Source organism: Nicotiana sylvestris, chromosome 11 (genome assembly GCF_000393655.2).
Source record: "Nicotiana sylvestris chromosome 11, ASM39365v2, whole genome shotgun sequence".
Taxonomy (NCBI): domain Eukaryota; kingdom Viridiplantae; phylum Streptophyta; class Magnoliopsida; order Solanales; family Solanaceae; genus Nicotiana; species Nicotiana sylvestris.
Window position 1 is genome coordinate 38,516,016 of NC_091067.1, and position 12,941 is coordinate 38,528,956.

Sequence of the window (12,941 nt, forward strand, 5' to 3'; positions counted from 1 at the left end):
ATATTTCAGCTTTTCGCTAGATTTGATGGCCCTTTCTTTCCATTCATTGATTAGGTCATTTGATGGAAGATTCCTCCACTAGTATAGCAAGAGTGAGGGTGTGCTAACCATACCGAAGTTGGGGACTTCGTGCCTCATTTTCTGTAAAATAAAAGGGTTAGGCCTTACCCCCACAGGACTCGACTATTTATAGATTTACGATACGCATATAGGTATTTAGTTCTCCAAATTAATGCACAGAATGTGATTGCGTCCGTTGGGATTATGGAGAACCCGATGGACTTTGGATAAGGCTTATCTTAAAGGATCATTATGCGGACAACATAACTGATCCGACTAGGTTTAACTATGATGCATGCACAATTTAAACAGAGTAAGGTTTCTATGGGGTTTTAGACTGGTACCCTCAAGTGGATAACTTGAGGGGGAAGGCACGAAACTGTCGATTGCACCGTTGTTAGACTGGTTTTATTGCAAATAAGCCTTTCCAAATTTAATGGTAATAAATAGGAAGAGCGCAACCACACATTAAAGCGTTGCTATGCGATTTGATACGCACGAGTGGAATATGATGTGGAGCATGATTTATGCAACAGTTAATAAGATGCAGGTAAGTATTTTCACATTGGAAAAATAAATATAGCATTTAAATAATTGAAAAGGTAATTACAAGAAAAGGAAAACCAAGAGACAAGTCAGTTTTCAGAATAATAAAGGAATCATAAGTGCTTGAAAAAAAATTTAGGTAAGGGAGCAGGGTATGGGATAAGCATGCACGGACTAACTGATAAAAAAAGTTTGTTATGGTAAGAGCCTAATAAAAGGGTTAGGCCTTACCGCCACCGGACTCGGCTATTTATACATTTACGATAAGCATATAGGCATTTAGTTCTCCAAATTAATGCACAGAACATGACTGCGTCCGTTAGGATTATGGTGAACCCGATGGACTTTGGATAAGGCTTATCTTAAAGGATCATCATGCGGACAACATAACTGATCCGACTAGGTTTAACTATAATGCATGCACAATTTAAACAGAGTAAGGTTTCTATGGGGTTTTAGACTGGTACCCTCAAGTGGATAACTTGAGGGGGAAGGCACAGAACTGTCGATTGCACCGTTGATAGACTGGTTTTACTGCAAATAAGCCTTTCCAAATTTAATGGTAATAAATAGGAAAAGCGCAACCACACATTAAAGCGTTGCTATGCGATTTGATACGCACGAGTGGAATATGATGTGGAGCATGATTTATGCAGCAGTTAATAAGATGCAGGTAAGTATTTTCACATTGGAAAAATAAATATAGCATTTAAATAATTGAAAAGGCAATTACAAGAAAAGGAAAACCAAGAGACAAGTCAGTTTTCAGAGTAATAAAGGAATCATAAGTGCTTGAAAAACAAATTCAGGTAAGGGAGCAGGGTATGGGATAAGCATGCACAGACTAACTTATAAAAATAAGTTTGTTATGGTCAGAGCCTAATAAAAGGGTTAGGCCTTACCCTCACCGGACTCGACTATTTATACATTTACGATAAGCATATCGGCATTTAGTTCTCCAAATTAATGCACAGAACATGATTGCGTCCGTTAGGATTATGGTGAACCCGATGGACTTTGGATAAGGCTTATCTTAAAGGATCATTATGTGGACAACATAACTGATCCGACTAGGTTTGACTATGATGCATGCACAATTTAAATAGATTAAGGCTTCTATGGGGTTTTAGACTGGTAGTGGATAACTTGAGGGGGAAGGTACGGAATTGTCGATTGTACCGTTGATAGACTGGTTTTACTGCAAATAAGCCTTTCCGAATTTAATGGTAATAAATAGGAAGAGCGCAACCACTCATTAAAGCGTTGTTATGTGATTTGATACGCACGAGTGTAATATGATGTGGAGCATAATTTATGCAGTAGTTAATAAGATGTAGTTAAGTATTTTCATGTTGGAAAAATTAATACAGCATTTAAATAATTAAAAAGGCAATTGCAAGAAAAGGAAAACCAAGAGACAAGTCAGTTTTCAGAGTAATAAAGGAATCATAAATGCTTGAAAAAAAATATTCAGGTAAGGGAGCAGGGTATGGGATAAGCATGCATGGACTAACTTATAAAAATAAGTTCGTTATGGTAAGAGCCTAATAAAAGGGTTAGGCCTTAACCCCACCGGACCCGACTATTTATACATTTACGATATGCATATCGGCATTTAGTTCTCCAAATTAATGCACAGAATGTGATTGCGTCCGTTGGGATTATGGAGAACCCGATGGACTTTTGATAAGGCTTATCTTAAAGGATCATTATATGGACAACATAACTTATCCGACTAGGTTTGACTATGATGCATGCACAATTTAAACAGAGTAAGGTTTCTATGGGGTTTTAGACTGGTACCCTCAAGCGGACAACTTGAGGGGGAAGGCACGGAACTGTCGATTACACCGCTGATCGACTAGTTTTACTGCAAATAAGCCTTTCCGAATTTAATTGTAATAAATAGGAATAGCGCAACCACTCATTAAAGCGTTGCTATGGGATTTGATACGCACGAGTGAAATATGATGTGGAGCATGATTTATGCAGCAGTTAATAAAATGTAGGTAAGTATTTTCACGTTGGAAAAATAAATACAGCATTTAAATAGTTGAAAAGGCAATTGCAAAAAAAGGAAAACCAAGAGACAAGTCAGTTTTCAGAGTAATAAAGGAATCATAAATGCTTGAAAAAAAAATTCAGGTAAGGGAGCAGGGTATTAGATAAGAATGCATGGACTAACTTATAAAAATAAGTTCGTTATGGTAAGAGCCTAATAAAAGGGTTAGGCCTTACTCCCACCAGACTCGACTATTTATACATTTACGATAAGCATATCAGCATTTAGTTCTCCAAATTAATGCACAGAACGTGATTGCGTCCGTTGGGATTATGGAGAACCCGATGGACTTTGGATAAGGCTTATCTTAAAGGATCATTATGTGGACAACATAACTGATCCGACTAGGTTTGACTATGATGCATGCACAATTTAAACAAAGTAAGGTTTCTATGGTGTTTTAGACTGGTATCCTCAAGCAGACAACTTGAGGGGGAAGGCACGGAACTGTCGATTGCACCGCTGATCGACTGGTTTTACTGCAAATAAGCCTTTCCGAATTTAACGGTAATAAATAGGAAGAGAGCAACCACTCATTAAAGTGGTTCTATGTGATTTGATACACACGAGTGGAATATGATGTGGAGCATGATTTATGCAGCAGTTAATAAGATGTATGTAAGTATTTTCACGTTGGAAAAATAAATACAACATTTAAATAATTGAAAAGGCAATTGCAAGAAAAGGAAAACCAAGAGACAAGTCAGTTTTCAGAGTAATAAAGGAATCATAAATGCTTGAAAAAAAATTCAGGTAAGGGAGCAGAGTATTAGATAAGAATGCATGGACTAACTTATAAAAATAAGTTCGTTATGGTAAGAGACTAATAAAAGGGTTAGGCATTACCCCCACCGGACTCGACTATTTATACATTTACGATAAGCATATCAGCATTTAGTTCTCCAAATTAATGCACAAAACGTGATTGCGTCCGTTAGGATTATGGAGAACCCGATGGACTTTGGATAAGGCTTATCTTAAAGGATCATTATGTGGACAACATAACTGATGCGACTAGGTTTGACTATGATGCATGCACAATTTAAACAGAGTAAGGTTTCTATGGGGTTTTAGACTGGTACCCTCAAGCGGACAACTTGAGGGGGAAGGCACGGAACTGTCGATTGCACCGCTGATCGACTGGTTTTACTGCAAATAAGCCTTTCCGAATTTAATGGTAATAAATAGGAAGAGCGCAACCACTCATTAAAGTGGTTCTATGTGATTTGATACACATGAGTGGAATATGATGTGGAGCATGAATTATGCAGCAGTTAATAAGATGTATGTAAATATTTTCACGTTGGAAAAATAAATACAACATTTAAATAATTGAAAAGGCAATTGCAAGAAAAGGAAAACCAAGAGACAAGTCAGTTTTCTGAGTAATAAAGGAATCATAAATGCTTGAAAAAAATAATTTAGGTAAGGGAGCAGGGTATGGGATAAGCATGCATGGACTAACTTATAAAAATAAGTTCGCTATGGTAAGAGCCTAAAAATATCCCCAGCAGAGTTGCCATACTATCGTGCCCCCTTTTTGCCTCCTCGTGGAGAGATGTCCGGGTTTCGACATTCATGGGGTGTAATGACTCATTTCCTTTTGGGAATTGGGTATTTGGAGAGTCACCACCTAACGGAATATAGTGTGTTAGGACTCCTAGAGTGATTAACTCTTGGGTTGGTTTGCATTACCAGAGATTAGGGTAAGGGCTAGAGATAACCTCGAGGGGAAGGTATTAGGCACCCCGCTTGGTCCACAACTATGGGTTCCGACCGAACTTATATTTACAAATTAGTCCATATAAATAGTTGAATCAAATAAGCTGTAAAGCTCATTGAACAAGTCAATTAGTGAAATAAAGGTTCGAACAAATTATATAAAAAACAAAGTTTAAATAAGCAAAGGATTTTTCGTAAGGAGGGGTCCTAGGTTGTTTATCCTATAGGATCACCCCACGCAATGTCCAGTAAGCACTCCTCAATGAGGGGCAACACGTGACATTAACGCGTGTTCATCATATCTCATGTCTACCCTTTCCGTCCCCTTATTGGTCATGCAAATAGAGTGTTTGGTCACTAATTCCTATTGCGTGCTGCTACCCATTCCTTCTTAATAGTCCCGAAGGGAGTAGGACCTCTACCTATAGGTGGTTCTAGACGTACACCTAAGGTTTTAAAGGCAGAAATCTAAGGCGACAATCAAAAAGCATTTAGGACTTCCACATAATGGGAGCAATTAAGAGGCTCACAATTCCTCCTCAAATAAACATACAGACAAACGACTCAAACACAAGTAAGGTTTTTATTAATCAAAGTCCTAATGCAGGATTTCTAAGTGATTATGCAAAAATAAACCACTTTTAGATCCAGATGTTATAACCTAGTAGATGCCTAGGGCCTCTTCTTTAAAATTTATTAGAATTAGAAACGTTGACAGAAACAGCTTCAGAGAAATGCAGGTTTTAAAATGCCATAAGGCTTGCCTATATGCAGTACTGTGTCTATGTTAATGCAGAAACAAGCAAGTTTTCGAGATAGACTCTTTTAATACCTATAGGCAGGATATCTAATGAGATTGAAGCCATTTTGACGGAACTAGTTTTAGGAAATGTTGACACTTATCAAAACTGGTTTTAAGAAACAAGCTAGGTGAAATGAAATTGATCTATTGGGCTAATTAGAATTACCAGACAGAATTGCGAGTAAGATCCCAATAGACATGATATCTAGGCGTATTACTGTTTTTAGTCAATTTGTAGTAACATATGAAAGACTTATTAGAGATGAATCGGAAATAGGTCCTATAGGCATGGTATCTATACTTGAATTGATTTAAAACATGATGTCTTGGAACCTAGAAACATGGTTTCTAACATGACAAATGCAGAATTTATGAACATGGTTTCTATCTGAGGCAAACAACGTTAAAAGTGAAGTCCTTATAGGCATGATTTCTATTTGATGCAGAGGAAATTAGAAATAGAATCCTATAAGCATGATTCTCTATTGCAATAAAAACCTATGATCATGTTTTCTATTATGCAGAAATAAAAAAAATCAAATTCAATAAAAACCCTATGGACATGTTTTCTAGTGAGTGAAACAGGCAAATTCGAAAGTAAATCCTAAGAACAGGATTTCTACCCATGTTACCCCACAAGATATATATCTACACACCCTTTTACTAAATACCCTAAGTATTTGTTTACAAATTATTACAGGCCAATAAATGAATTACATAAATAAAATAGAAAACCAAGAAGCTATTCTATAGGGAGCCTGCAATTAGGACCTAGTTTCCCAAAGCCTCCAATAGCCTCACAAGCCTCAATTCCATAGACAAATCAGAAACTAGGTGCATCAAAGTTCCCTAAGGATCTCATGGACTCTGGGCAATGCTTACACCTAGACTTAGTAGCCAAGCATTGAACCAATGCAGTGTGGAAAGGCCAACCTCAATATGCCAGAGTTCAAGGGTTCTCAAGAGGATCTCAAGGCAGTACACATATTAAAGGAGGTAGAACTTATTAACTAAGAGTAAAGTGAAAGTGCAAGATTCAGGTTGAAGGCAGCTTTTTTAAGAACTGCACTTAAAAGTCTGTTTGAAAGCAGTTAGTAAAGTAATAGAGATTGTTTGAAAAGGTGGGAGTGGTAAATAAGCTTTAAGACACCCTAGGAAAAGATCACACATAGCTAGTTTTTAGAATTCAATAGTCACACAGGGGTCAGGGGTTTGGGGATACATAAACATTTGGCTGCATAACCCAGCAGGGTCTTAAGACTTGTTTGAAACATGCTCAGAGATAGTTGACACTGGCATAGTCACAAACCAGTCAAGGAGAATACAAACACATAGAAAGGGGTGATAAGAATTTGGGACTCATAATAATGGTAAGCACACAGTATGTTAAAAAAAGTTTTCCAGGCATGTTTCAATCATGAATTTAAAGGGGCAGGAGTCTTCCTAACTACAAACTTCACAATAGAACCACAAGTAAAAGCAGGCTAGAAATAAAATAAACTGAAACAATAAGAGAAACATGTTGTTGTTGAAACTTTAAATTAAACTAGGATATACCAGTGAAGATAGAAGTAAGCAGAATGAAAGAACCAAAGAGCACAGATGACTAGCCTTGGCTTGCAGCCAGCTAATAGTAGTAGAATAACACAAGGAAGGAGGGATAACAGAGATTTTAAATAAGAGAGAGGTTTTCGGAAGCCAAGTGTGTGTTTTGTTTCTAAAAGTCTTAGAGTATTTATAGTTTAAAGTAGGTAGTGGAATAAGATAAAAATCATAGTAGTATACTAATTTAAGAACTCAGAATCAATCACTTAGAGAATCAAGGAAGTACTTCCTTGAGTTAAGGGAGTCAAGGTCAAACGGAAATATTCAGTACCATAGAAGAAACATTGCATGATTAAATAAGGAAAGGAGCCATAGTTCATTAGGCATAAAGTAGTCAATTAGGACCAAATTCAGAAAGACCCAATTAAGGAAAGACTAAGTAAAACCAAGTACCATAGTAAATAAGGTAATAAAATCAGTTAATTCAAACAAACGAGTAGAATTCTAGGGCTTTGAAGGAAAACCATTTAATTACCAACAGTTAAGGAAAATCAGAATCAATCATGAGGAGTCATGATTCTACATATTTTAACACATAAATAGAGATAAATGAACAAAAAAGGTCAATTATATAGACAAAAAGAAACAAGAGATGAGCAAACACAGTCATATAGAGGTGATATGAGTAGGCTAAAGATTCAGTAGGATATATTCGAAGCATGGTGACCACGAGAGATTAACAAGAACCAGGTAAACAGGCTGACACAGAAATGAAGTAAAGAGAATCATACTAACACACAGAGCCAAGGCAAAGAAAATCATGCTATCACACGGAAGCTGAGTAAAGAAAAGCATGCTAGCACATAGAAGCAGAGTAAAGAAAATTATGCTAACACATAGAAACAAGTAAAGAAAATCATACTAACATACAGGAACAAGTAAAGAAAAATCATTAAAAATAAGGGGCTTTTAACAGAGTTGAGTTAAAAAGCAGTAGGAATATAAAATCGGTCAAAATAAACAAGGAAAAAAGGTTTAATTATGAAGAAATCGGTTGAAACATGTATAGAAAGAATTCCAAGAAAACCCTAGTTTTCAAAAAAAGTAAACGGTTTAGAATAGAGGATCTTTTAGAAGAAAGCTCGAGAATAAGCAAATCATAGAAGGAAACGGGCTTAAAGCATGAAAATAACACAGATCTGAGAGATCCAGAAGAGAGTTAGGGTTTCAAAAGGAAACCTAGGTAGAAATCGAAAGAACCTGTTGCAACTTCACAAATCGTAACAAACATGGTGTGATTTTGCCCAAAATCACACCAGAAAAGCCTCGAACAATAGAATCAGAAACCTTAGGTCCAAATCGACATGGCCTAGGACCCTTGAGGGCCTTAGAGATGATGAGCAAGGCGGTGAGAATGACCATTGGAGGCTTGGGGTTTGAGAAATAGTCGTCGGCGATGACCGGAGAAGGAGGTGAGTAGAGGAGTCTGGGGTTAGGTTTGAGAGAGGAGTGGAGATGAGAGAGGATCTAAAGGCGGCGCCTTTGAAAAAATGACTTAGGGTTATGGGTCGATTAGAGTTAAAAAGCAAGGGAATGATTTGGACCGTTGATCTCTCAGATCAACGGTCAGGATTAAAATGGGTAGGTGGGTTTCGGGTTTGGGTAAGGGTTAATACGGTATGGGCTGGGTGATTTGGGTGTGAAATTGGGCTGGAAAAAGGTCCAATCTTGACTATAATTGAAAGCCAAATTTGTCTATTATTTAAATAGCCAATTTTCCCCTATTTAATTTGTAAAAATAATAGGTAATTTCTAGAAAATAAATTAAGGTGCAAAACTGATTTAAAAAATATAAATAACAATTTAAAAATATAGGGTCCAATTTTATGCATATAAAACATAATTATATCATAAAATGGGGTAACATTGTAATTATATGCAATTTAGCTTTAAAAATACTAAATGTAATTCTAAAAATATATAAAATTACATTAGCCATATTTTGGCATAAATATAGAAATCGAATAGATGAATTACCAAAACAATAATTTTGAAAATAATTATTGGGTATTTTTTGGATAAAAAGGGAGAAAATAAATCAATTTAAGCCCTTAAAATTATGGGATAAAATAATGAAAGCCTTGTGGATGCTTATATGCATATATATGCTATTTTGAAGTCTTTTATGCCTATTTAAAATATTTAGGGAATAATTGGGTATTAACAGCTGCCCCTCTTTACCCGAGAATAATGAAAGAGTTTTCGGGTAAAGAAATGATGGCTAATTTTGACCGGACGGGAGGTTTTGAAAGACAGAGGCCGAGCTCCGGTTTCCGAGTTGCCTACATATCCCTTGTTTAACAGGAATCAGGCTATGTGTAGTTCTGGATTCACCCGCGGAGTATGCCGATGAAATCATTGTAAGAACGGACACGAGATGTGGAAGCGGCTATGATGAGGATGGTCAGAGGGAACCAGAGCGAGATTTCTCCTGCTAAGATAGCAGCTGCTTATTGGTTACCTGGAGATAAAAGATGCTACAAACGTATTTGCAAAAATTTAACATGATGCAAATTCCCTTTGGACAATGAAGGTTGTCTTCGGACGGTTAAAGATGACGTCCTTGGACCATGTTGTCTTGGGCCATGAATTATTTGATGAGGGATTCACATGCCATGAAATTATGTTCTCGGGACATGAAAATGGTGCCTTCACACCATGACGCCTTTGAATAATGATATGGAAATTTGAGAGATCCCCAAACTATGGCATGGTGTCTTCAGGCTATGAGGATGGTACCTTTAGACTATGACCCCTTTGGACAGACCGACGATTTTTCAGCCCATGAGATGCAATAATATGATGTAACAAGACAAGGCTTAGTGTTGTGAAATGAAGGGCAGAGATTAGCCCGATTGAAAAGCAAATAGATGGTAGTAGAAATAGAGCAATATATGTGCAAAGAAGGATATTGCTTAGCCCCGTGCAAGTGGAGAGGCAAGGATTAACCTTATACGAGAGAGAGGCAAGGATTATCCTCATGAAAATATGGAGTCAGGGCTTAGACTAATGCAAGATTCGAGACAGAGCTTAGTCTCATGCAAAGGGAAGGCAAATATGGAGGTAGAGCTTAACCTCATGCAAGATATTGGACAGGGCTTAGTCCCATGCAAATAAGGAGTCAAGGATTAGACTCATGCAAATATGGAGTCAAGGATTAGACTTATGCAAATGTGGAGTCAGGGCTTAGACTCATGCAAGATTCGAGATAGAGCTTAGTCTCATGCAAAGGAAAGACAAATATGGAGGTAGAGCTTAACCTCATGCAAGATGCGGGACAGGGCTTAGTCCCATGCAAATATGGTGTCAAGTATTAGACTCATGCAAATATGGAGTCAAGGATTAGACTCATGCAAATATGAAGTCAAGGATTAGACGCTTGCAAATATGGAGTCAGGGCTTAGACTCATGCAAGATTTGGAATCAAGGCTTAGACTCATGCAAAGAGAAAATAACAGATAAGGGTAGAGTATCTTAGCTAGGATAGGTTCAGTGTCAAATGGCCTGGTGGATGGTGAATCTGAAAGCTATCATCAAAATGTGTCTGCGCTCAAAGAAAAATTGTAAGTTTCATGAGGGAAGGTTGGTTCTTGCTTTGCCTGCCGGCCTTGCTCTGCTCCGCTCTGGAAGTCCCCTTCGAGTTCCCCTAGGAAGCACCTGACTGTTGTAACAATAGAATTTTCGAAAAATATGCATTCATTGATAAACTAGAATTGTTTTGGAAGCGTATTGATATATCAACTAACTTTTGATGAACTAGTGACTGTGACACATTTCAAAGGCATTGCAACTTTCTTATGTCGGAATTTTGAGGGTCCTCCTCAAAATTTTGCCCCAGTTTGGTAGATGATTTCTAACCGTTTGCGCATGGCGTACCTTACTGAATCTTCTTCTGAATTTTGAGAAACCTTATCAAAATTATATCCAAGTTTTGACTGATTACTGGCTTCCTGACGCGCGTTGGCGTTGACTGGACTTACTCCAGAATTTTGAGGACCTTTCTCAGAATTCTGCCCCAGTTTCTGATTTTGGGGGAAATGAAAATTTTATTATGATATGAGCGAACCCATAAGGTGGTCTACGTATCCCCTCTTAAATGAGAATCAGGTAAAGCGTAGTTCAATTACATCAGAAAGGAAAATGTGAAATGATTCTAGGTGTCGTATCTCTTGGTTGCATCTGAATTAATTGGTTTTGGACAAATCTCTCCATCCATATCTGCAAGTATGAGTGATCCTCCTGTTAGTACTATGTCAACCATATACGGACCTTGCCAGTTGGGAGAGAATTTCCCTTTGGCTTCATCTTGGTGCGGGAAAATCTTCTTCAATACTAGCTGCCCTAGCGCGAATTGTCTTGGTTTGACCCTTTTGTTGAAAGATCTGGACATTCTGTTCTGATATAGTTGGCCGTGGAATACTGTGTTCATCCTTTTTCCATCGATAATGGCCAACTGTTCATAGCGGCTTCTTACCCATTCCGTATCGCTGAGTTAAACTTCTTGTATGATTCTTAAAGAAGGAATTTCTACCTCGGCTGGGATGACATCCTCGGTACCATAAACCAATATGTAAGAGGTTTCCCTGGTTGACGTGCGAACTGTGGTGCGTTACCCTAATAGAGCAAAGTGTAACTTTTCATGCCACTGCTTGCGATTCTCTACATTTTCCTTAGAATCTTCTGAATGTTCTTGTTGACGGCTTTTACGGCTCCATTCATCTGAGGTCTGTAGGCGTTGGAATTCTTGTGCTTGATTTTGAAGGTTTCACATATAGATTTCATCAGATCACTATTGAGGTTGGCGGCGTTGTCAGTGATAATGGACTCGGGAACTCTGAATCGACATACAATACGATCCTTGACAAAATCTGTGATGACCTTCTTGGTTACAGCTTTGTAAGATGCAGCTTCTACCCATTTTGTGAAGTAGTCAATGTCTACAAGAATAAACCGATGCCCATTTGAAGTAGTGGGTTTAATCGGACCAATAACATCCATTCCCTAGGCGGCGAATGGCCAAGGTGATCTTGTTGCATTGAGCTCGTTCGGTGGCACCTTTATCATGTCAGCATGTACTTGACATTGAAAGCATTTGCGGACATACTGAATACAATCCATCTCCATGGTCATCCAAAAGTAACCCGCCTTAAGTATCCTCTTGGCCAGAACAAAACTAGTCATGTGCAGACCACAAGTCCCAGCGTGCACATCCTCTAGTAGCTTAGAAGCTTCCTTTGCGTCGACACACATTAGTAAGCCCAAATCCAGAGTTCTCCTATATAAGTGCCCTCTGCTATGGTAGAAATGATTTGACAACCTCCAGAGCGTGTATTTCTAAATATGATTTGCATGCTCTGGATATTTTCCTTTTGATAAGTACTCCTTGATGTCATGAAACAAAGGCTTTCCATCTGCTTCTTCTTCGACATGAGCACAATATGCCGGCTGATTATGGATCCTTACTAGAATGGGATCAATATCGTTCTTATCTTCATGCTGTATCATTGACGACAAAGTGGCTAATGCGTCGGCGAACTCATTCTGAATTCTGGGCACATGTCGGGACTGTATCTTTGTGAACCTTCTTTTTAATTCTTTCACATGGTACAAATATAGCAATATCTTGGAAGTCTTGGTGGCCCACTCTCCTTGTACCTGGTGCACATGCAAATCTGAATCGCCAATCACCAGCAACTCTTGAATGTTCATGTCGACTGCCATGTTGAGCCCTAGTATGTAGGCTTCATATTCCGCCATGTTGTTGGTGCAGGGAAATTTGAGTTTAGCAGATACGGGATAATGCTGATCCGTTTCCGACACCAAAACTGCTCCAATGCCTACTCCTTTGAAATTCGCGACTCCATCAAAGAACATCCTCCAACCGTCATATGCTTCCGTAATGTCTTCTCCCACGAATCATATTTTTTCATCAGGAAAATATGTTTCCAAGGGTTCGTATTCTCCTACCACTAGATTCTCAGCGAGGTGATCTGTCAATGCTTGTCCTTTGACTACCTTTTGAGTTACGTAGATGATGTCGAACCCACTCAACAGTATTTTCCACTTAGCTAACTTCCCAGTAGGCATAGACTTCTAAAATAAGTACTTTAGAGGATCCATCCTGGATATGAGTTATGTAGTGTA

At 38.1% G+C, this 12,941-nt stretch overlaps 1 protein-coding gene across 1 annotated transcript; it reads right to left on the reverse strand.

The window, feature by feature from the left end:
- Positions 1-12,131: 12,131 nt before the first annotated feature.
- Positions 12,132-12,671, reverse strand: LOC138880947 (uncharacterized). The gene has a single exon (XM_070161134.1). The coding sequence runs from the start codon at positions 12,669-12,671 to the stop codon at positions 12,132-12,134; it is 540 nt and encodes a 179-aa protein (XP_070017235.1).
- Between the last annotated feature and the right edge of the window lie 270 nt (positions 12,672-12,941).